Source organism: Bombus flavifrons, chromosome 8 (genome assembly GCF_040668555.2).
Source record: "Bombus flavifrons isolate JBK064 chromosome 8, iyBomFlav1_principal, whole genome shotgun sequence".
Taxonomy (NCBI): domain Eukaryota; kingdom Metazoa; phylum Arthropoda; class Insecta; order Hymenoptera; family Apidae; genus Bombus; species Bombus flavifrons.
In genome coordinates, this window is record NC_138449.1 from 12339484 (window position 1) to 12363406 (window position 23923).

At 29.5% G+C, this 23923-nt stretch overlaps 6 protein-coding genes across 17 annotated transcripts; 4 read left to right on the top strand and 2 right to left on the bottom strand.

The window, feature by feature from the left end:
• The first annotated feature begins 1478 nt into the window (after positions 1-1478).
• Positions 1479-7093, top strand: Rho1 (ras-like GTP-binding protein Rho1). 7 transcript variants are annotated; one of them, XM_069119028.1, is made up of 6 exons: positions 1525-1608; positions 1742-1938; positions 3651-3736; positions 5012-5172; positions 5258-5641; positions 5717-7093. In XM_069119028.1, the coding sequence occupies exons 3-6, from the start codon at positions 3679-3681 to the stop codon at positions 5795-5797; spliced, it is 684 nt and encodes a 227-aa protein (XP_068975129.1). In that variant the 5' UTR covers positions 1525-1608; positions 1742-1938; positions 3651-3678; the 3' UTR covers positions 5798-7093. The 7 variants fall into 7 exon arrangements, with proteins under 7 accessions (XP_068975132.1, XP_068975129.1, XP_068975128.1 ...); XM_069119027.1 differs by having other exon boundaries at positions 1531-1608; positions 1690-1938; XM_069119030.1 differs by having other exon boundaries at positions 1539-1608; positions 1690-1938; positions 5724-6667.
• Positions 7094-7479: 386 nt separating this feature from the next.
• On the bottom strand, positions 7480-12363 carry ERp60 (disulfide-isomerase A3). Its single transcript, XM_069119025.1, has 7 exons — positions 12215-12363; positions 12044-12135; positions 9690-10097; positions 9139-9370; positions 8863-9071; positions 8673-8783; positions 7480-8594 (listed from the first exon to the last, which is right to left on the bottom strand). The coding sequence occupies exons 3-7, from the start codon at positions 9833-9835 to the stop codon at positions 7820-7822; spliced, it is 1473 nt and encodes a 490-aa protein (XP_068975126.1). The 5' UTR covers positions 9836-10097; positions 12044-12135; positions 12215-12363; the 3' UTR covers positions 7480-7819.
• On the top strand, positions 11603-15428 carry Alas (5-aminolevulinate synthase). Its single transcript, XM_069119023.1, has 4 exons — positions 11603-11810; positions 13374-13431; positions 13668-14953; positions 15025-15428. The coding sequence occupies exons 1-4, from the start codon at positions 11808-11810 to the stop codon at positions 15274-15276; spliced, it is 1599 nt and encodes a 532-aa protein (XP_068975124.1). The 5' UTR covers positions 11603-11807; the 3' UTR covers positions 15277-15428.
• Positions 15429-15614: 186 nt separating this feature from the next.
• Positions 15615-16879, top strand: RpL18A (ribosomal protein L18A). The gene is made up of 3 exons (XM_069119035.1): positions 15615-15766; positions 16213-16392; positions 16467-16879. The coding sequence occupies exons 1-3, from the start codon at positions 15749-15751 to the stop codon at positions 16800-16802; spliced, it is 534 nt and encodes a 177-aa protein (XP_068975136.1). The 5' UTR covers positions 15615-15748; the 3' UTR covers positions 16803-16879.
• A 206-nt stretch (positions 16880-17085) lies between these two features.
• LOC138182796 (F-box only protein 44) lies at positions 17086-18519 on the top strand. Its single transcript, XM_069119026.1, has 3 exons — positions 17086-18014; positions 18098-18241; positions 18314-18519. The coding sequence occupies exons 1-3, from the start codon at positions 17460-17462 to the stop codon at positions 18473-18475; spliced, it is 861 nt and encodes a 286-aa protein (XP_068975127.1). The 5' UTR covers positions 17086-17459; the 3' UTR covers positions 18476-18519.
• Positions 18520-18749: 230 nt separating this feature from the next.
• Positions 18750-23918, bottom strand: in (inturned planar cell polarity protein). Of its 6 annotated transcripts, XM_069119022.1 has the most exons (13): positions 23098-23918; positions 22921-23028; positions 22535-22810; positions 22146-22449; positions 21788-22060; positions 21617-21688; positions 21283-21539; positions 21106-21195; positions 20684-21026; positions 20282-20616; positions 19864-20192; positions 19597-19763; positions 18750-19511 (listed from the first exon to the last, which is right to left on the bottom strand). In XM_069119022.1, the coding sequence occupies exons 3-13, from the start codon at positions 22690-22692 to the stop codon at positions 19026-19028; spliced, it is 2814 nt and encodes a 937-aa protein (XP_068975123.1). In that variant the 5' UTR covers positions 22693-22810; positions 22921-23028; positions 23098-23918; the 3' UTR covers positions 18750-19025. The 6 variants fall into 6 exon arrangements, with proteins under 6 accessions (XP_068975123.1, XP_068975118.1, XP_068975120.1 ...); XM_069119017.1 differs by having other exon boundaries at positions 22535-23028; XM_069119019.1 differs by having other exon boundaries at positions 22921-23918.
• Positions 23919-23923: the final 5 nt, after the last annotated feature.

Genomic DNA, 23923 nt, shown 5'->3' on the forward strand with positions numbered 1-23923 from the left:
ATAATCAGTATGAAATAAAAAATACATTTTTAATCCAATAAGTGTATATTTAAGAAAATGATACAAATTCTCAGAGCCTTATTTGATACATTCTTTCAAATTAATAAAACGTACATGTCAATTCTGTGTGCGTCATACACTAGCACGATCGTATGTCGTATACAGTGTACAGTAGTGACATCATTTTTATTTAGTATATACGAAGCGTACATATAAAAACACAAACTTTTTTAGACTTCATGCTGTATTTTGTTTTCATATTTGCATGTGTATGTAAATTCATATTTATGGATAATTGCAAATTCATATACTATTCGCCTTCACAAATAAATATCACCATCGATTAGTTTATTCATTTATTCTCACCCTGGAGAATGAGTTTTTCTATTATATTGTAAATTACATCTGTCATTCCTGAATTTCCATGAAATCGGTAAATTATTTTAAAAATAAAAGTAAAGTGACATAGTGATAAGAATAAAACGATAATATTATATAAAAACATAACGTTTCATTCTTTTCTTATACCGGCTAAGTTTAATTTTTTAGGCGCGTTTGCATTGTTCATTCGAAATTATATGCCACACATTATCATATTAATCTACCAAAACATAAGTGTATGTAAGTAATGTTATATCTATTACGTGAATTATACGTATAATTTATTACTCTTATGCTTTTTTAATAAAAGATAATGTTCATTTTATCAGAAAAACAATGATTATATATATATAATGAAAATTAAATCGATCTTAAAAGCAAATAGTTTATTCATACTAATTCTTTATTCGTTTCATGATTATAAAGTTAATGTCATGATTTTCACGTGTTACATACAAGGGGCGCTGGGTGACGAAGCTGCGATGCAGCATTATTTACATATTTTCCAACCCTTCCCGTCATTCACCCACATATACATACATCCGTGAAACATGATGTTGCATGCGCAAAGTCCCTCTACAGGTTCCTGATATGCGCGGTGGCGTATGATTCGTTGGTTTTGTAGCATTGCCCAGGAACGTATCATTAAATGGTGCGTAGATTAGACATCCATATATTCATAGACAGATTAGACTAGCTGATTAGACATAAAATAAGTTTTGATTCAAATTTATAATAATAATAACAAATTTTTGAAACATATTCATATTATTATCGATTTTCTAGTATGACTATATTATCATCGTGAATAAAACCACTTGATAAATAAGAATTGATATAACAATACGTAGATAGGCTCAGAAACGTTTTAATTAATGTAAAGTTGATAAAGACTAATATGTTTTTTTAATTTTGTAAAAATATTTATGATCAATAATTTTACTTATAATGTTCTATGAATATTCGGTTTCAAACGCGCTTACAATTCTTCTGCTATGAAAATTTAATCATATAAAATACATACTGTGTTTGATAAATATCGTGACAATTTTTATGGAAAATTGACCGGAAAATATTTGGAATTCTAGGAAAGGGGGTTTTAAAAACAACAATACGATCCTGAGTATAATGCTCCCCCCTCACTAGCCGATTGCCGCACACTCACAGATTGAGGTGTGGCCATCGAAGGCTGCCATCTTCTTGACTTTCTGTCGCTTAACATTTCAGGTAAATACGCAATTATTTCTTAAGTAATACTGGTTGGAGTAGTGTGAGAGTGTGCTGTGATGTGTGTCCGGGTGGTTTAAGCGTGCTACATGTCGCTTTGTTAACGGCGCAACGGGGAACTCTGTGTGTCAAGGAGGGAAAAAACGTTCTCCTCCTCCTGTGATAGAGAGAGGGCCGAGGGAGTGCCATGCGTTACGAATCTACAGCATCTTCGCATGACGACCGTTTAATTCAACATACGAGAAGCTACACGCTGTCCACCGCGACTACATTCAATCACTGATTTGGGATCGTTTCTACCAGTTCAAATACGACCTGGGCTTTAATTCAGTATGTAAATCGTCCCCCAGGCTCTAGACCCCTGCGTCGCTATCCTGTCGCACCCCTAGCGCCCCCATCCTCCACCTCTTAGGCTTAAATCCCCTCCTCTCTCCCCTGGTTTCGCCTGTGCACTTCCGGCTGTGCAAAATTCGGCAAAAAGCTCTCCGGATACGTGTCTGGAAACCTAGTAAGTAAATATCTGTGTCACGGCTTCATCTTGACATTCCTTCGTCGTCGTTTACCCTGTCAGATCTGCGATAAACAAAAGGTCCGGTGTGTTCTTTGATATGTTAGAAATCATCGCGTTTCTATCCATTCTTCAAAATATCCGCGTACCCCTAGTACTGCTTTTACAATTTACATCTTTGGGATGATTTCATCGGAATTTCCGAATGCTAATAAAAGTACTAGGTGAACATACATCGATTTTCGGTAAACAATTGGCTTCTGTATACTTGGAATATATGTGTATATATATATTCTAAGTATATATTTGTTATATATATATATATATGTATATATATAATTTCCATTTTAAATATTCTATATGTGTGATAGACCAAAGTTTGTAATAAGTCGTATGATCTTCATTTAGTTTAATATAAAGTGAATAATTTAATTTCTGAAGGATACTAAAATAAAATACTATACCATTGTGTAATCAACAGTTTTTGTAATACTCAAATATGATGCAAAATTTAAAGATTTATATAAATTGTATTGCCTTAATATTAACATATACAATCCTCATTTGCATTGCTTTTGCTATACACTAGATTCTTTAATGCTAAAGTCCTTGCTTCTGATCTGTATAAAAACTTTTAAATTAGAATCTCCTCTGTATATTAACAAGTGTGACATATAAAACAGAAGAATGTCTGCGTTATAACAAAAACTTTTAACAAGTAGGATTCTATATTAAAAAGTTTTAGTACTCTAATTTATATCATAACATACATATATTTCTTAAATATACATATTTATTTATCACTGTCTTTAAATAAATAGTGAATAATCATAACTTCTCTCATTAAAATATTATAAAGCATCTTAACTGTGTACAATATGAATGTGTTGCCTATTACATTTAATTTATGCTTTTCAAAAATAATTTTTCATGGGTACACATGTTTCTTAATAGTGCATGTTTAATACAGAAAAGTACCAATCTTATGTGTTTATGCATGTTCTTTGAAGACATCATTATTCTTTTGTAAGGCATAAGGTATGGTCTTACATATAATATATTAATATGCAAAGACCTTTGTATATGAATTAAGAAATTGATTAAATAATATATATAATATATATTTCTTTTTTTATACACATTGTAGTCAAAGCTCTACCTTATGCATTTCGAAATTCTGTAATCTTTCATCTAAATGTGTACATGAAGTCATTATGATAACATTATGATAACACTATGATAACATTAAATTCACATTATATTTAGTTTTTGGTATTCTTGTAAAGCCTTGTAGTGTACGTATTTTTATATATATCTGAAGGAAAGAGTTATGAATCAAAATTATAAAGATGTTGTTCAATGATTATAGATTATATGTAATACTTTTGCAAACATCTAAATACATAATTGTGATAGAAACAAGACATATGCATACATATTTACATATATATGATATTTATATGACATCTGTGTAGTACATGCAGTTATTTCGCAACCTTTTATCCATTCTAACATATAAAATGTCCACTTAAAGCAGAGACGCTGAAAGAAAAACTAAAAACATGGGATGCAATATGGGCCGATGCCTCGGTCCAGACGATACGGGGTACCCTGGATCAGGTACGACCCAATCAATATCCTTTCAATCTTCAGCCCTCGTAGGTTGCTTTCTAAATAGTACTAAAGTAGATATGAAATATAGACACAAAAAGATGTTACCTATCGTACCCACTATATAAGTAGCAAACAGTTATGAAGTTAGAAGCAATTTTTAGCAATGTAAATTTAAGTAAACAGAGGGCTGTAAGGAGTGTATGTTTGTAATGCTAGTACTAATATAGTACTTTGTTTAAACACAAATGGATACAATATTTTCAGGTAACAAGTTTTATACCCTACGAGGTTTGAATTCAAATCATTTTTTATAGTATTGTCAAAAGATAAATCTAATTGAACAGTTTCAAAAGATTACCCTGACTTCTTTCTAACTCTATCCTGAAGAATGCTTTTTCTCAATCTTTCTCATTACTTCCTTTATGTCTTTATATCTATTTACACTTGTATTTATGTATTTAAAATTGCTTTTTATTTGTTTATGCCTTACCAAGGTGCAGGAAAAGTAGTTTCTGTTAACATTGATATTGATTACATCTTTTCAACATTCATCATATTTTCCATTAAGTTATTATCTTATCTTATGTGTATTATGTGTTCATTCACTGCATGCCCTTAGTTAAACTAATTTTAGGTGGTGTTTCCAAGATATTAACTCAAATAACTTAGATCCATTATCACTAGTATTTGAGTAGTCCTTAAGATACTTCATGCATTTATATTGTATACAAATGCAATTAGAATTTATTGATATATAAAGTACAATTTACATATTAGCATTCATAATTTATAGATTTCTTATTGTATATACATATATTTGTATGTGTATATATGTATACATATAAAATGAAAACAATAGAAGTTAGGTATATATTTTTATTATTTTATTCTGATACATACCAAGATCAAGCATATATGTTCTGTATATATTACTCATCGCTAACAAACAAAAATTGTTAAAATTAAATACACACTCATTTTTGTTTGAACAAATATATTACACAAAATTGTAATATTTATATATGGGTAAGTTATTGAAAAAATATTAAAACACATGCATACTCACTTATAACTGTTATTAAACATAACAACTGACATATTCGATATCTCTAAATTATGTACATAAAAATTTGTCAATTGATGTGAAGTGGATGTTATATTTTTATTTTCTGCATTAATATATTTTAAAGAGATCAAAGTTATATGCATAAAATTAAAATTTTAATGATGCAGGTTATATTAGAGTACTAATAAAGGAGTATTTAATGATTTACATTTTAGAATTCATGGCAGCCATTAGAAAGAAATTGGTTATCGTGGGTGATGGTGCTTGTGGTAAAACATGCTTACTCATAGTCTTCAGCAAAGATCAGTTTCCTGAAGTTTATGTACCTACAGTGTTTGAAAACTATGTTGCAGACATTGAGGTTGATGGAAAGCAGGTAAGTGCTACAAGAAATTGTTTCACATATTTAATATTTTTGTATTTTTTTTCCAAATATATTAAAAGAACATTTCCTATAACAGGTTGAACTGGCTCTTTGGGACACAGCTGGGCAAGAAGATTACGATAGGTTGCGTCCATTGTCATATCCTGACACAGATGTAATCCTAATGTGTTTCTCTATCGATAGTCCCGACTCCTTGGAGAACATTCCTGAGAAGTGGACACCAGAGGTGAAGCACTTTTGCCCAAATGTGCCCATTATCCTTGTTGGAAATAAAAAAGACTTGCGCAATGATCCTAATACCATCAAAGAGCTTAGCAAGATGAAACAAGAACCAGTTAAACCAGAAGAAGGTAGAGCTATGGCTGAAAAAATCAATGCTTTTGCTTATCTTGAATGTTCTGCTAAGAGTAAGGAAGGTATTAGGGAAGTGTTTGAAACAGCCACTCGGGCAGCGCTACAAGTAAGCATTATTCATTACAGGTTTGCATGAAATTGAATATAAATTGATCAGACGTTATTATAAAAACTATGTGAGTTCGTAGGTAAAAAAGAAGAAAAAGGGAAGATGTTGGCTCCTATAATTCTTGAACTGTCACCGATAATGAGACAACACTAATGGAATTGCTAGTTGCAATGAAGCTAGTTGTTATGCCGGAAGCCCCCAGCGGAAACTATAATATAACAACAACAACTTATCTTCAATTATTTTACACAATAAAACAAATCTATAAAAAAAAAGAAAAACTACCACAAAATACGCCCACAATATATACAATATATGCAAATTAAAATCCGTTGCAAAATTTGCAAGTGTTCTTTTATAATAATTTGCAAAGAATGTACTGTTAATTACGATTGTATCAGTTAATCCTTTATGGACTCTCTCTAATGTTGCAATAAGTGCGATCGTGTTTTAAATGAAATAAATTACTAAGAATTTGTACAAACACTACTGCAGTTTTTATGAGGATATGCTATGAGTTACAAGATATATCAATATATTAACTGTTATCATAGAAGTTACTTATCGTTTTGATCCTTATCAGAATAAAATGATTTTCAGATACTGTTATACAAAAATTATTAAGACTGAGTTTTCGGTAATATGCTTTAATGAAACAAAAAAAGATGAATAAATTCGTAATTACATCTTTCTAAAGAAAAAGTTAAATATTGTTACGTGCACAAAGTTGTGAGATAAGATTAAAAAATTTAAATTTCTATGTTTAACAAGGGTTAAAATAGTAACATTTCAGATATATCATAGTATCTATTAAATTTATTATTGTCTACGTAAAGAGAGCGATAAAGAACTCTTTTGTTGGTCTGTATGTTTGGTCCATATAGGATTAAAGATTGTACATAAAATGTCACCATTCTTGGAATAGATGAGATATTATGCCTTCATGAATGTCCCGTGATTTTTTAAAGCATTTTTTTGTCTATTTCATGGTATAAAACAACAATAAAAGTACGTATCGCTTTACCTTATTTTCTTACCATAATGTTACGAACAAATATATATATAATAAACGTATCACTTTGACTTTGAGGATCAAAAGGACATAAGTACTTGTATACTTAAGACACATACGGAAAAAGAAAGAATACTGAATACTGTTTTCTACATCTTCACAATTCTTTATAAATAGTTTCACGACGTTATAATTCGTCGTATCAGTAGCTAATTGGAAAAGTTACTTCCAGGAGAAAACTCAATCATCTGTATGTAGCACTTTTTTAGTATAATTTTAAAGGGAGAAAAAAATTTTTTACGATTAGGAGAGTGAAGCCAGGATAAGTTTTTTGAGTTTTAAGAGACCGCTCTATAGTTAATTAGCCTTAATATAAGATATTTACTCCATGATTACTATAATAAATTGTAATTAACAATAAAAATTACTAATCAATGCTTGTGAACTATTACTCCTAAAGCAGTTCAATATCTGTAAATTTAAATATACAAAATTCAAGCAGTAGGATATTTCTTAGAATTTACAAGGAATCTGTGAAGGTTCATGAATGTATAAAATATATCACTTATAAAGTGAATCTTCATTTACAATTTTATTGAATAAAATTTTTTCTTTATTTCAAATACTTCTTAAAATATCACGTACGTATCAGGAATCTTTTTTAAACTTAAAGAATAGAAATATAGTTTTTCAATGCACAAAACTGTATAAAAAGAATTTATTTTATTTTGGATATAAATGAAAAAGTAATGTATTAATTTCAACTTATTATATAGTCGGATATATATGAAAAATGGAATGGAAAATTGAATCTTAGACATAATTTGTTAAATCTGGAAAATATTGACATCATAATTCTAAATCAGTTCTGCATAGTTTTACATGATATACAACATTATAAAGTTACATAATATATATAGACAATCCTATTCTAATTATACTTTTTCACTTTGTTTTTCAAATACTTTGTAAAATAAATGCAGTCATATTACCAAATGTCTTTAATTTCTTTCATTCATAAAATTTTTAGCTTTTACGTTTTTAACTACATGCCACTTTTTTCACACTTATAAATCGTACAAGGAAAATTTCACTCCAAGCTTTGTTGCTGAGACTTACGTAAAAATTGTAATAAACAACTCCACATCATAATGTGAAAAAATTTACAATTCATCACTTTTCGGCTTAACAGTCTTTCCCTTACGATCAAATCCTTTTAATTCATTGGTCGCGTGCTTAGCAATATACTTGATGAAATCATCAAGCTCCCTGCCACCTTCATATTTTACTGGATTATTCTTGGAGTTTTTGGGCGCCCAATAAAGTGTTGGAAATCCTCGAACTTCGTATGGGGCAGGAACATCATTAGCAGTGGCATCGAACTTCACAATCTCGATATCTTCGGTCGCAAGTTTCTCACCTAATTCATCGTAAATAGGTGCCAGTTTCTTGCAATGACCGCACCAAGGTGCATAAAATTCAATTAATGTATCTTTGTTATTGTTTGTAACAATTTCATCGAAGTTTCGGGCTACTCCAATTTTAACATTTCCAGTGTTATCTTCAGGTATTGGTTCAGATTTTAGATATGGTTCTAGAGTGCCAGCTTCTATATCTTTTAAGAATGCCTCAAATGTATCAACAGAAAATTCATCCTTCATAACAAACTTTTGGTTATTAGCGTTTCTTGCTAAAACAACAGGTTTATCACCCTTAACAAAATCAATTCCAAAATCGTTTAATTCGTGCTGGAAGTCGTCTTTGGAAGAAATAGCGAAATTTAACTTGGGGAAGTCCTTAGCAACTTTGATGATTCTATTACGCCAGTAGTTTGTACCCTTGGGATTCTTAACATAATCCACTGCATAGTATGCAACAACTAATGGATTTTTAAACTCTCTTTCATTATCCCGGGTACGAACGCCCGCAATACCAAAGCTGGAATACACATTTAATTAAAAAAGATACTTATGATTTAAATATCGTATTAGTAAAACAAATATTCATGAAACTTACTAATTTTTATTAATGAATTCTTGAATGTCACCCATAGACTCTACATATTTCACAGTGTTTGATTCAAATTTGTTCTGCAGAACTTTTGGTCTATATAGAACTATAGCATTCCTAAAAATCAAGAAAATATATTTTATTTTATGTGTAATTCTAGTCTTAAAGTAAATTTATGACAATGTAAATAAATTACTTATGTCCTTCTTTCTCTAAAAGTGATTTTGCTGTTGTATGTGCAAATCTAACTTTTTCTTTAAGTTTCTTAGAAACAGCATGGAAAGATGTCGCTAAGGCTGAGTCTTCCTTTTCAAAGAAACCTACAACGCTTACTTCATCAGAGTCTAAGAATGATTTCAAACAAGTTTCTCCACTTAATTCTTTAGATGCTGGACCAACTTGTGCCTAGAATACATCATAGGTACTTATATGAGATGATTAAATAATTTGTATATATCAAAATCCTATTTACCTTCATATACTTGGCAATACCAGCAGCTTCTCTAGGTCCATTGTAATCGCTAACAAAATCACCTCTAGAAAAGATTTTCAATGTTGGATAACCACTAACTGAGTATTTGTTGCAGCTATCCTTTCCACTTTCTGTGCAATCTACTTTGGCAAGAGTAATTGGAGGATCATTACCCAAGAGCATTTCAGCAGCTTTTGCATATTCTGGTTTTAATCGTTTGCAATGACCACACCTGAACATTTGGTATTCACATAGGTAAAAAATTAGTTTCAAGTGTAAAATTAAATTACTTTTATATTCACAGAAGTTGTACAAGTTAAAACAATAACAGTTCCTTTATATAGAAACAAGAATAAGAATTCCAAATGTAACACATTCTCAACTATTAACGTGTCATAAGCCGGTATACTTGAAATTATCGAAATCGGAACTTAGAAAATACCTCCCTTGATCAATTTTCTTACAATTACAGTTGAAACAATAGAACAATAAAACAATAAAATTATTTTTGGTTCTATACAATTCTATACAATACAAAAGAAACTACTTACCATGGTGCATAAAACATAACAAGCGTGTTCTCAAGCCGCTCTAATTCATGGCTAAAAGTATCATCAGTAAGTTCCACCACATCTTTTTCTTCAGCCAAGACATTAACGAAGATCAAGGAAAGGAAGGTAAAATACTTGAGCAACATTATGGACAACAGTACTTGTTTCTAAATCAAATTCGAAACGCAATCTTTCTTCTAAAGACACTGCCTGTCGAAGACGTGGCTTTTATTATAAGTTAGGGTAGCCACGCAGTGCTGTCGTGTTCTGATTGGCCGTTGCTTCTGAATGTGTGTGATATATTTCCTTTACACAAGATCCGACACCTACACACTCGACTAAGACAAGATTCCAAACAACTCACAGTAACAAAATGTATTTCGTTGACGTTCGCTTTGGTGGGGAAAACTGAAAAAGAATTTATAACAGTTTCATTGCAAAGAATCTCTTCCGTCACGGGATGATCTACTTTAAATATAAACCATGATGTTTAACGTAAATATATTTTAACATTAATACGATCGCTTGAATGTCTCATACATGTCTTATATAATTTAAGTATAGTAACAATACTGGTAATAATCATAACATGAGAAATAAATTAGTAATGATATGCAATAATTAAATTTAAAATGAGTTTATTTTGTTGAAATACCATAATACTAATACTAGTACTGGAGTATCGATATTAAAAACTTGATACATATTAACTTTAAGTCATGACATTTATCAATTATATATGAAAAATTCTAAATTTAAATACATTGAAAAATGGTAATCTCAGATCCCTCTAGAGTAACCAGCGTGAACTAAGTAGGATCATTGCCCGTGGCATTTTCAAACAATGGCTGTTAAAACAAGAATCAAATTGAAATTTTAAAAAATCATGGTTCATATTTTACATCACTTAATTTCTTAATTGAAAATTATTTTGTAGTAATACATACTTTTATCCTTGAAATAATAAAATGTAACAATTTTATTTGTATATAGCGTATATTGTGTATAAAAATTTATAATTATTCTATATGAAATAGATAAACAATAAAAATAAACATGCATGTTGATGACAACAAAATATTGATTTTGGGAACATTCGATTTAAAGAAGTTATTTATTTAAATTAAACTAATTGCGAGATACTAAAAATCGATTACAAGCGGTTTGAATTAACAAAAAGCTTTTTATCATTACACATATATGTACGCAAAATTCCGAATGAAATGTCGGACTAAAAAAAGACTTGTGCAACAATAAAAATGTAAAGGAGTATCTTAGATTACATAATATTGTAATCGTGACAATGTTTAAGAACACAGATCAATGTATTTTTCATTGATATATTACTTATCAAAACTTATCACTTTACACAGAATTTCCGATAAAATGATTACAAAGTAAAGAATATATTATGTTTTGTCACTTGAGTTATCCATTACTAAAAAGCGCGATATTTGCTTATACAATATTAATAGACATGTTGCTATTACAAGACATTGAAAAGTCACTTACATAATATTATCGTATTAACAATAACTATAATTATAATAATGCAAAAAATCTAGCATTTAGAATTTCGGACAGCGATAAGAAATGATTCTTAATACAAAAGAGTTTGTTAACATTGATATGATCAAAGATAAAAATATACATAAAAAAATGAATAAAAAAATACATAAAAAATGACAAAGTAATATAAAAAGACATCAAGTGTGTTGCTATTGCTATGTTTTCTTAGGATACAATGATATTTATTGATTTGATTAACGTTAAATAATTAATTATATGTGGAAATGCGCGTATGCATTTTTAGTAGTGTTATATATGTAGCCGCAATAAAGCATATTTTGACGCACAAACTTATTGAATGTGAATGGAATTGTAATAATCCTTTAAACGATAGTGATTGGTCGTTTGTCTGTGTCTAACGTGAACATGAATTTGCAGAATGAAAAGGAAAAGCCTTATGTAACCAAAACGGGGATACGGGGAACAAAAGCATAATTTGGTTAGTTGCAAAGACGCTGTGTTATCTTGTGTTACAAAATATTAGGAAGACGAGAATTTTATTTATCTTTCCTATTTAACTAACGCTACAGATATCAATTAGCATGCATTATGGTAAGTGTTTGCGACATTATTGCAATAAAATTTAATGTTCTATGCATTCATCATATGGATATTCAAATATTCATACATTTTATTAAAACTTTTGATACTTAATACAAGTAATTAATATAAGTAGAAATCAAATGGAAAGAAAAACTTGAATAGATTTGATATCTTTCTCTATAATACATTATGTCTGTTATTAAATTGAATTGATCGTTAAATATTCCGTGTAAGATTCGTACCTTGTTGATAAATATTGTGAATGAATTACTAAATGTTCCCTTGTATATCAGTTTTCTCAACTAAGCAATCATACAGTACTGATGTTTATATCCTGGAAAATGAATTGATAACAGTATTTGATAATTAATTCATTTCATTTCAAAATCATAATGAAATTAATGATTTATCACCTAATTGCGCATGACAATTTTTCAAAGATTAATGGAAGTAGCCCTACGCATAACAAATTCGATATCGTCCGATCGCTCGAATCGATCCAATCTTTTTGAGACTGTTAATAAGCGAACTTCGCAAAACTAATACATCAATTGCGAGCATTGCAAGCTGTGAGTTACATAGAAATGTAAGGATAGAGTAGTCGAGTCATATGATACCATGTAAGTAAATGCGATATTGGAGTAGAAAGGGAATGCTGTATAGAGGCCCCTTCTGTCCTTGTCTAATAACGCACGCACATTTGTACAGTAGTATGCAGGTCTAACGCCGATCAACTAGCGCCAGTGTGCATGCCTGATTAGACAAGGACAGAAGGGGCCTCTATGTAGCGTTCGCTTTTTATTCCAATACTGCTTTTTCAGCTCTCATGTCAGCTTCTATCTTTATATCTCTATAGTTGTAATTTTATGTTGTGACAGAGATGACTAGCTTGGGGTTATGACCTAGTTATCTTTAATTGTGACCATAGACTTATACAGATGTAATCACGAGGAAGAAACTCCAGTAGAGGGGGTAAGGCTTTTAACTTCCAGAGGTGTGCTTCATAAATTGGTCGTAACTATAGCGCTGCAGTGGATTTGTTAGACTTTTACATTTAGCGCCACCTTTGCCTCTGAAGGTATAGCAGGCATAAACTAAACTATTTTTCATAACTTTTTTCAATGTACTTAAAGTAAACATACAGTATTTCATGTGTTACAGAAAAATGTTGTTTAAATAAATCTAGATTTACATAATAGAGTAGAGTTTAGTTGTAAACACGATCGTATTGTAGATTGCAAACACAGAGCGCGCTACACGATAAAGCTTACGAAATCGACTGAAGCGCCTTATTTGAGAAACATCTCCAACACACAAGAGCCATACTCCCACCAACGGAGTTTCCAGATCTGATATATGACAATACGACCGTGATTCTGACTTCGTAACTTATCCCTACCCTCCACCTGCATTAATATGTATATCATACATTTAGTGCCTACCTGTCGGTGTGATAGGTTTTAGATCTGCTATCCAATTCTTTCATAAAATTGAATTTATTTGATTATCAATCACAGTATTCAAGTTTCTCTTACCTTGATAATTAAATGTATTAAATTTGTTATATTTCAGTTTGTTCGTCAATATATCCATTACGTCAACGTGTATCATTTATCCAGTGTTGTAACAGGTAACAGATTTTTGACTTTTGAAATGTCGTATCATCATGACTTGTATTTTCACTTTTTCTTTCATTGACTTTATTTTTTACACAACTGACCTCGATACCTTCTTTATTTAAGCGAAACAATTCTTTATCATTTAAACAATCGCATTTATTACATAATTTTTTTAAATATATATCAATTAAAAATAACATTATGTGTAACCTTTATACCATATATATTTTGATTTTATATGTTTTAGGCAACTTAAAAAACATGCCCTGTCCATTTCTGACACATCTTTCTGCAAATTACATTCGTAATTATGGAGCTTCTGTAATTATGAACTACCGTCAGCTTTGTCCAGTGATGTCTCAATTTTTTAGCACTCAAGTAAATAATACTGAGTCTGAACAGATTGAAAAAGCTATAAATAGTCAATGTCCATTTCTTGCTAAAGAACAAAATGCTGTAAAAGTAGCTAGTCCTATGGTTGAGGAAGATATTATTAATGTATCACCTTTAGAATCAAAGGAAAAAGGAAGCTTTCCATATGAAGAATTTTTTCATGAACAAATTATGAAAAAGAAAAAAGATCATTCTTATAGGGTGTTTAAAAAAGTTAATCGTTTAGCAGAAAGTTTCCCAATTGGAATAGAATACTCTTGGGGTGAGAAACCTATCACTGTTTGGTGTTCTAATGATTATTTAGGGATGTCACGACATCCAGCAGTGACAAATTCTGTTCGAGAAGCATTGAATAAATTTGGTGCAGGAGCAGGAGGAACTAGAAATATATCCGGAAATTCCACAGGGCACGAGATCTTAGAAAAAAGACTTGCTTCTTTGCATCAGAAAGAAGCTGGCTTATTATTTACCTCTTGTTTTGTTGCTAATGACTCCACCTTATATACTTTAGCCAAACTTTTACCACATTGTCATATCTTCTCCGATGCTGGAAATCATGCATCCATGATTCAGGGTATAAGAAATAGTGGAGTACCAAAACATATTTTTAGGCACAATGATGTAAAACATCTTGAAGAATTACTTTCCAAAGTAGACAAAACTGTACCAAAAATCGTAGCATTTGAAACAGTACATTCTATGACTGGTGATATATGTCCTTTAGAAGACTTATGTGATATTGCACATAAATACAATGCTTTAACATTTGTTGATGAAGTTCATGCTGTTGGATTATATGGCTATTCAGGTGCTGGCATTGGAGAGAGAGATTGGGTGCTTCATAAAATGGATATTATATCTGGTACCTTGGGAAAAGCTTTTGGCAATATGGGTGGTTACATTGTTGGTTCCACTAAATTAATAGATATGATACGAAGTTATGCAGCAGGTTTTATTTTTACAACCTCATTACCACCAACAGTACTATATGGTACCTTAACAGCTGTTGAAATTTTAACTTCAGATGAAGGAAGATCATTAAGGGCTAGTCATCAAAAAAATGTAGCTTATATGAAATCTATTTTAACAGCTGCAGGTCTCCCATTAGAACAATCACCTTCTCACATTATACCGATAAAAGTAAATTTCCTTTATATTACGTTTTCTATGCATTATTAATATTATTACATTAAATTAAAATTGTCTTTCAGATTGGTGATCCATTATTATGTAGTCAATTAGCTGATTTATTATTAAAAGATAAGGGGCATTATGTTCAAGCCATCAATTATCCAACTGTTCCAAAGGGTGAAGAAAAATTAAGACTTGCCCCAACTCCAAAACATACTCTATCTATGATGGATCAGTTTGTGAAAGACATATTACATGTCTTTCATCGGTTGAATATACCGACGGTCGAACATAAGCCAGACAACATTCCATGTGCAATTCGAGTTCATTGACAAATATTAAATTTAAATGAATGAACTATCAAAAATTTGTATAATATAAATATAATTTATTTATGTACACAAATTTATATTATGTGAATACTTTTGCTGTTGAACAAACATCTATTTATGGTGAAATACTAAAGAAATTTAATCAAAGTTAATTTTATTACATAAAACATTCAATAAAACATTATTTAATAATATAATAGTATTTAATTACTCAGCAAATCTCTTGTAATAATAAGATTATATATATAATATTGCAACAGTTAGTTTTACTTTGGTATGGCATAAAAGGATACGAAATTGTATCCGAGATGAATAGATCAGATTGTATAAGATTATTAAGTCTACAATCTACACTACATTTTGTCTATGGTTAAATTATATTTCACTAGAAAATTGAATGGTTCCGTTTCCGAAGTAACCAAAAATCCCTTGATCTTTTTCCGGTTTATCATCGTGTTGTACGCACAGCAAAATGAAAGCCAAGGGTGAAGTAAGTAAATATTTAAAATTATCTTTAAAAACTAAATTTGCCAATTAAGGAAAATCCTCTTTAATACCTATATTTTGTAAATTGTAATAGTTTATTCAAAATTATAAAAGTGATAATTGGATGACATATTAACAGTGACTAACCTAACACTTTATGGTCGCTAACACATGTTCATATATGATTTAAAGCTTTAATAATTTTTATATTTTGTTAAATTGAGGTACAGAATACGGTAGATATCAACGTAGAATAATTTATATTTTCATCTCCATATACAATATAGTTAATGTGAAAAGAAATGTATAAATTGGCTTTAAAGCATTCAATTTAATTTAAACTGAATTAAGAAAAAGGAAAAGAACAATGAGATAGAAAATAAGTGTATAGATACTAAACAAAATTGTATATATATTAGAAATAATCTCTCTACAATATTCTTTGTACAGTTGAAGGAGTTTGAAGTAATCGGTCGTAAGTTACCGACCGAAAAAGAGACAACTACACCGCTGTATAAAATGAGAATATTTGCACCTGATGCTATCGTCGCAAAATCTAGATTTTGGTATTTTTTACGCCAACTCAAAAAATTTAAGAAATCTACGGGAGAAATTGTTTCTTTGAAACAGGTAATTGTTACATATATTGAACACTGATACAAAGCTTTTATTAAATATTTTATCCTAAATATATTATCTTTCAGATACCAGAAAAATCTCCAGTCAAAATCAAGAATTTTGGAATTTGGTTAAGATATGACTCGAGGTCTGGAACTCATAACATGTATAGAGAATATAGAGATCTCTCTGTCAGTGGTGCTGTAACACAATGCTACAGAGATATGGGAGCTCGTCATCGTGCCCGTGCTCATTCAATTCAGATCATTAAAGTCGAAGTTGTAAAAGCGGCAAATTGTAGAAGACCTCAAGTCAAACAATTTCACGATTCGAAAATTAAATTCCCATTGCCAAAACGTATTCATCATAGGAATCGTATGCCACTTTTCAGTGTTCGAAAACCACGTACCTATTTTCTTTAAATACTTTGAATTAAATGATTTGCATATTGACATCAAATATATTACTCTAAATGAAATAAAACATCTATTATAATGCACTACCTTGTCAATTGTTTACCTGAGTTAATACATATATATAATCCCATTTTTGTTTTCTAAGTAATTTTTACAATTTTTACAATTTTAAAATTTTATTGAAAATAGTTATATAAACTAATCTGAATTTTTTACCTTGGTTAAATTGTATAATGATGTCAAAATTGTTTACATAAACATATTACTACTACAATTACGCATGTACTTAGTTTGTAATGATTCATAAATGAATCATTACTATTAATTGGATTTGACTTAAATGTTGAAACTTGTATAGATTATTAACTTTTTTATCGTTTTGATTGAAATAACAAAGCTGATAAATGTAAGTGACAGTTTTATTAAAACAATCCAATTCCAGTCAATAGTTTCATTAAAGCAGTTCGAGAAGGTTATGTAAATAACTCATGTTTGAAGAAGCATATGTAATTTTTTAAGTTCTATTTACATTCTTAAATTTTAAAATTATTCTAAACACTAAAATTGTATAAATAAAAGGCAGAAAATATTCTTCCGAAAATTAATATCAATAGTTTTACTATATTATTTATCAAAACAATTATTATTTATTCCTAAATAAAAATGGGACAGTTTCATGGCAGTGGTATGAATACTCGCGTGATGTACGATGAAAAAAGTGATAATGGATTAGTTCTTGGTGGCAAATATTTACCAGAAGAATTATTAGCAGAAATTTTTTGTTATGTTGATTATAAATCATTATTAAATTGTCAAGTGGTTTGCAAACTTTGGAAAATTTTAATTCAAACTTACGTTTGGCGTAAAAAAGCAGAAATTTCTTTCGGTCGATCACTTCTTTTGTATAAAGAAGTGCCTTGGCATGTGTATTATCTAATGTGTAAAAAGAAACCTTTTGAAAGAAACTTAGTGAAAAATCATTCTGGAGAATGTGGAAGGCATAAATACTGGAAAATTCTTAGTGAAGGTGGTGATTGTTGGAAAGTAGAAAATCCTCCAGTGGGAGTTCCACCTTTGCCAAATAACGAACTTATTTTTGAAGGAAAACAATTCTGTTTTGTTACTTCTTACCAAAGTTGCACTAAAGCACAAATAATTGACCTAGAAGTCGAAGGATTGACACCATATATTCTAGATGAGTTACAGCCTATAATAGTGGTATTACAAAATTTTAATTGTACTTAATTTAAACTTTTATAGAAAACATATTACCTATATTATTATTGTATTTATGTTTATAGGTGAGTGAGTGGTACAGTTGTCGTTGGGATTGTCCAGCTATATATGAATGTGCTATTAAATTATTAGGGGAAAATAATAGTGTCATAGACCTTTTTCACTTTCGCGATAGTATTGAAGGGGAAAAACAAAATCAGTGGCATCAGGTATATTTTATACATATAATATAAATATAAAATGTTGTAGAAGTAATGAAATACATTTACATTTTACTTCAGATGTCACATGAGTTTAAAAACTATGGACCTGGACTCAGAAAAATTTCTTTCTATCATGGTGGTGCTGATAAATTATTTTGGGCTGGACACTATGGTAGTAAAATGGCAGGTGCATGTGTATATGTGAAAATTCCTACTTGTCAACTTCACGAAAATGAATAAATCAATATATCACCTAATGTGGACTAATAAAATATAATGCAGAATATGTTATTGAATGAAATTGAAGTAAATTTTTATTAAAAATATGAATCATGTTCATATGATTAGAAACTATTTTCAAAATATTTATATTATTCAAAGTTCATTTTGTTATAAATATTTGTATATCTTATCATTGAGTTATTAAGAATATTTATTAAACTGTATATAAAAATTACAATGTAACATGAATTTTAAGCATATATAATATATAATGTTGTATAATATAATGATTATAATGATTAACATTTTGTGCAAACTTACATAAATGATATATATGTACATGTAATATCATATTTTATAAATGTTGCATAATTATAAAAAATAAAAGTATTTAATGCTCTATATTTTTTAAAATCTCTTAAGATATATGAATAAAAAACCAATTAAAATATCTAAAGAAGAAAAAATTTGTCTTTTTTAAATCAAATATTTAACATTAATAAAATAGTAAAATGTTATTGATTTTTAAAAATTTTAAGAAACGAAGATATTTTAAAAGGACTAAAACTTATGTTAGCGTGTGTAATGAATGTAATTTAAATGCTATTTCAATTAAATTTTGTGGTGCAGAATCCTGATAACATACATACAACTCCTTTGGATGGGGAGTTGTATATAGTCGACCAACAACCCAATAAGTTAAATTTTCCCACTCAAATAACACTCCATGCTCCTTAACAGCAATTAAACTCTTATTAATGACAGTTTTGTCCACATCTGAGTTTAACATAGTTTTAAATCTTACTGTATTATGTAGCAATTTATGAATAATATGAACACATTTATTAAAATTAATAAGGAAATTAGGATTTTTTGCTAAATGTTCTAGTGGGTTTGAGGATAGAAGAATTCCTTCAATCATGTCCAAGTGTATATAATGATATAAATAATTTTTATCACCCACTGTCAATACTTTTGGTACTAAATATTCAGCTTGATTTAATAAATTTTCTCTTATATTAGATATGTCCATATTTAACATTCGACAATCATTCTACAATAATATACTTTATGTAAATTGTCTAAGATAACAGAATAATGGAGAACAAATATTTTAATAAATTTATTATATTGATTACCTTATACACATCAAGATCAGAATCGCTATCATCAGAATATCTTGATCTACTAACAATTTTCTCTCTTGTTGCTCGTCTTCCTAATATAGGCAATGCTTCATCGCTTATTTCACTAATTCCACCAGTTCCTTGACTTAATGAATCCTCTGATGTATGCAAAGAGTATACTAAAGTAAGATAAAATTGTATTTTTTTAAATTTATATTACATGTATACTATATGTATACTACATAATCGAAAATAATAAAAACAAATAATTTTATTTACCTGATCCTAAAATTACAGGACATTCTTCTGTATTACGTTTTTTTAGAATTGAAGGTATTTCTTGAGATCTTTTGTTAATACTTAAAGTATGAGGTGGTTTGACAGATAAATTTTGCACATCTGTTGATTTTATGAGACCTAAAATATTCTCAGCGATACTAGATGATGGTTTTACAGGCACAGAATCTTCATAAGTTATTACTTCAGGTCTAGTATTTGATGAAATCCATTTAGCTGCTAATGTTGTTACCCCTATTTTTTGTATATGCTTTAAAGTCTCCTGAGCTTCTTCTACATAAAATATATCTGGACCTATAGTTTCGCTGCATCTATAGAAACATTTTTAAATGATGCATACAAAAGTTTTAAGAGAATGACTAAGTCAATAAAAAATATAATAGAAGTTATAAAAAATTACTTTGCAGTACATCCACCAGATTCTAGAAGAACTGCTAATAAATCATGTCCATAACCAACAACGAGTAAGTACCATTTTCCATTGAGAACAAATGGTTGATTATTTTTGTTTTCTATATCGTTACGATTACATGAAGAAGGATATACTTTTTTCCAAATAACAAGACTCTTTACAGGTTCATTATTTATCAAATTTAAAATACAATTTTGCCTAAGATAAGATTCTACTTCAATTAAGTCACTGTGTGTTAAATGAGATCCAAGAAGATAATGTTTATGATAAATACAACTACCCAAAATTGTATATAACCTTTGACAGTCCATAGGATCTTCATTCTGAAAGCATAATATTATTTTTCATCATTATTTATTTTCTCTTATTATTTCATTATACAATACATACCCAATCTCTGTAATCCATGGCTTCCATTTCACTTAAAGCTGCATCAATTTGAATTTGTGCATCTCTTGATAACTCTATAAAATTTGCAACTGAAAAGGTGCTTGTAAATTTGTAACTTTCCATACTTTCAATATCATTATGAATCTCCATACATGAAGTGGTTAATCCTGCATTGTTTGCATAACTCTTTATGTCTAACAATCGTTCAATAACTAGAATAAAGAAATGATCTAAAGAAGAATGAGTTTCTTCAGGTGTGAAACATTTTTTCAGTGACTGATATGCAAATTCTAATGTTCTCACTATATCACATGATAAATTGACAGCTTCTTCAAGGCTACAACTAGAAATATTAAAAACAATTTAAACCGAATACATATGTATATTTATATTTATTTATTGTTATATAAATTATAGTCTACCATTTTTTTGGTAATGCCATTAAAAATAGTTCATCATTTCGAGGTGTGTATACAACATGAATTTCCTCTTCTGCTATCTGTATTGTTGTACTATAAAAGTTGTACTATAAAATATGATTGCATATATGTTATAAAGATTATGTATTTATATGGAATAATAAAACTATTCAATTATACCTTGTAGGTTGTAGACCTCCAATTCCTGGTAGTAAATGATTAAGGGTTATAAAAGCTCCTCTTGCTGTGCACAAAATAGAATGCATATTTTTGCTTTCGGACCGAGGAAATGCATATAAAACACCTTGTAGTTCAGGTCCCACTTCTGAAAGTTCTGTGGTTTGTAGATATAATACACCAAGTGGATAATCTACTATTGAATGCATTAAATCTTTACTTTCCTCTTTATTCAACAGTCTTTGTACCAATACAGATTGCTAATAACAGAAAACATCATGCTTTTAGTTCTATAAATTTTCTAAATTATATATATATTATCTAAAATTGTAATTACTTTAGGACAATTTAATCCAGACAATGTTGCTGTAACATCAACACCTGCAACTCTTTGTAATTCTAATGTTACCTAAACAAAAAATGAAAATTGATTATGATAATGTATTTTATATTTTTCCAAGATAATAACAATATAAATTTATGATATGTACTAGATTTTAATTCTTACATTTGTTGAAACAGTTATTTCAGATAATATGTGATCCAAATTTTGATATGTAACATTATTTGAATTCACACTTCGTAGCCAATCTCCAATTTTAATATTTTTATTTTTCATTGCTTCTCCATCTGGTATAAATCCAGCAACCATGATACGTGTTTTGTCTGAAAAAACACCTGGGATAATTCCAAAATATGCTTCACACAATGTGGCTCTTCTTCCCAGTTTATGTCGTCTGTCTGGATCAACCCATAGTATAACTTCGCGAATTTCACCTGCCTGCAAAATTCACAAAATAAATTTTTATATAAAGTATATTATTATTATTATTGGGAATGCTCAAATTTTAATTGCAATCATTTACTTGAAAATCTCTAAAAGTGACTTCTTTAATTGTAGTTCCATCTTTTCCCGAATTTCCAATATTGTTTACCGTGATATTGAAATTGCCTTTTTTATTCCTTGTGCTCAAACGTTTACTCTCCTTACGTCTTATAAGTCGCATAAGTTTTCCAGCTCTAGTACTACGTCGTCGTATCAATTCTGGCTGAGAATCAAGTTTTGTTTCATTGAATGAAAATTGTTCATCACTTATATTGTCTACTAGAGATTCTATATAAATTAGTTCTCCGTTAGGGTTAATTTCTGATTCCCATTCTGCTGTGGAACTACATATAACAATTTATAACAATTGTAAAATTGCATAATAATAGTATATTCTAATAATATAAAAACGGCTAAAAAGTTAGTTACCTATCTGTATCTGAATAGTATGAACCAGTACTCGATCCACTATCACTTGCCCACCAATCATGTTCATTATCATCTTTCACATTTTCTGAAGAAAACATTTGATCAATATATTTACATTGTGATTTCAATGACACAGTCTTAGAATTTCCTTCATCCATTTCTTTTAAAACCAATTATGAAGATTTATATAGTGAAAATGTTTTCAGGGCACATTTACCAAGAAAACTGTTGTTAAATCTTTAGTATTTCCTCTCTGTTTATACAATAGCTTATATACTATATTTAAATTTATTTGATAAAAAAAGAAATTATATTAACGCTTTAATATTAAGTTTTAAAGAGAAGGTATCTAAACTATCGCTATATTCTATTTTAACACAAACTACCTATGTCTTGTTTAATTAAATCATTTTCCTGAAGAGGTGATCTGTAAAGTTTAATGTCGGCGTCGGCACTCGAAAGGTGGGGAGACTTACTACAACTTTCATCTTTACCTAGCAGTAGAAAGAATTTAGGAAGTACATAATGTGAGAATAAATTAAACAAAAGAGTTTATTATTTACTATATTTTTCCTTTTGCCAATATTTTACAGTCTAATTAAAAAGGATAAAAATGTCAATAATGTTATTTATTTCATTTCATGTCAAATGTTTTTACAAAAACAGCATATAAATTAAAAGAATCGTGCTAACACGGTTGGCTGAAACTAGACAGAGGCTGGAGCTTTGGATTCGTAACTCGTAACCGAGTAGCTCTCACTCTTCACTACTCGGCCCTTCCTCACAGTTTGAATCTGAGTTCCGGTCGATTTTCAGCGGGCACCTCTGCAACTCCATTTCTTCGTAGCTGTATTGTGCTTATTTTTAACGCGGTTTATGATGATTCGGAAACCACTTAGAACTATAAATCAACCAAAGGCAAAGAAAAAGGGTAAAAAGATGCCAAAAGAAAGAAGGAAGAGATGCCAAAAGATAAAGGCAAGAAGTTCTTTTCAGTGTTATGCTTTTTTCAATTACTGACCTGAAGGAAGAAAAATAAACTAAACTAAATCTCTAATTTAAAAATATTTCGATACTTATTTCAGATACTCAATGTTTCAAATTTACTTTAGCTTTATTTCAGTTTAGAGAACATAAAGTTATTGACTTTTATTACATATTATGATAGTTTTCAATGCATAGAATCCAAAAATGCAAGTCTTAATTTTAAGAATCTACAGGTCCAAAGTTATATATATGTAAAGTTGAGCTTTTTAGTGTATTTTACACCTTACTTTGACGCCATTTTGATTTCTATCCATGATTCGTCTAAATAGTGGAGTCGCCGTCTATACATAAATGCACGTGGGTAACAACCATTTTGCGACGGGATTTTAAGTTATGAATATT

Excerpts from the sequence above, each read along its gene's own strand:
- Rho1 (XM_069119028.1), top strand. The coding sequence starts at position 3,679 with ATGGGATGCAATATGGGCCGATGCCTCGGTCCAGACGATACGGGGTAC. Across the intron at positions 3,737-5,011 it reads TACGGGGTACCCTGGATCAG|AATTCATGGCAGCCATTAGA; the intron begins GTACGACCCAAT and ends TTTACATTTTAG. Across the intron at positions 5,173-5,257 it reads TTGAGGTTGATGGAAAGCAG|GTTGAACTGGCTCTTTGGGA; the intron begins GTAAGTGCTACA and ends TTCCTATAACAG.
- ERp60 (XM_069119025.1), bottom strand. The coding sequence starts at position 9,835 with ATGTTGCTCAAGTATTTTACCTTCCTTTCCTTGATCTTCGTTAATGTC. Across the intron at positions 8,784-8,862 it reads TTAGAGAAAGAAGGACATAA|GAATGCTATAGTTCTATATA; the intron begins GTAATTTATTTA and ends CTTGATTTTTAG. Across the intron at positions 8,595-8,672 it reads GAATTCATTAATAAAAATTA|CTTTGGTATTGCGGGCGTTC; the intron begins GTAAGTTTCATG and ends TGTGTATTCCAG.
- Alas (XM_069119023.1), top strand. Across the intron at positions 13,432-13,667 it reads TTTATCCAGTGTTGTAACAG|GCAACTTAAAAAACATGCCC; the intron begins GTAACAGATTTT and ends TATATGTTTTAG. Across the intron at positions 14,954-15,024 it reads CTCACATTATACCGATAAAA|ATTGGTGATCCATTATTATG; the intron begins GTAAATTTCCTT and ends ATTGTCTTTCAG.
- RpL18A (XM_069119035.1), top strand. Across the intron at positions 16,393-16,466 it reads AAATTGTTTCTTTGAAACAG|ATACCAGAAAAATCTCCAGT; the intron begins GTAATTGTTACA and ends ATTATCTTTCAG.
- LOC138182796 (XM_069119026.1), top strand. The coding sequence starts at position 17,460 with ATGGGACAGTTTCATGGCAGTGGTATGAATACTCGCGTGATGTACGAT. Across the intron at positions 18,015-18,097 it reads AGTTACAGCCTATAATAGTG|GTGAGTGAGTGGTACAGTTG; the intron begins GTATTACAAAAT and ends TTATGTTTATAG. Across the intron at positions 18,242-18,313 it reads AACAAAATCAGTGGCATCAG|ATGTCACATGAGTTTAAAAA; the intron begins GTATATTTTATA and ends ATTTTACTTCAG.
- in (XM_069119022.1), bottom strand. The coding sequence starts at position 22,692 with ATGGATGAAGGAAATTCTAAGACTGTGTCATTGAAATCACAATGTAAA. Across the intron at positions 22,061-22,145 it reads TCACTTTTAGAGATTTTCAA|GCAGGTGAAATTCGCGAAGT; the intron begins GTAAATGATTGC and ends TGAATTTTGCAG. Across the intron at positions 19,764-19,863 it reads TCCTGTAATTTTAGGATCAG|TATACTCTTTGCATACATCA; the intron begins GTAAATAAAATT and ends ATCTTACTTTAG.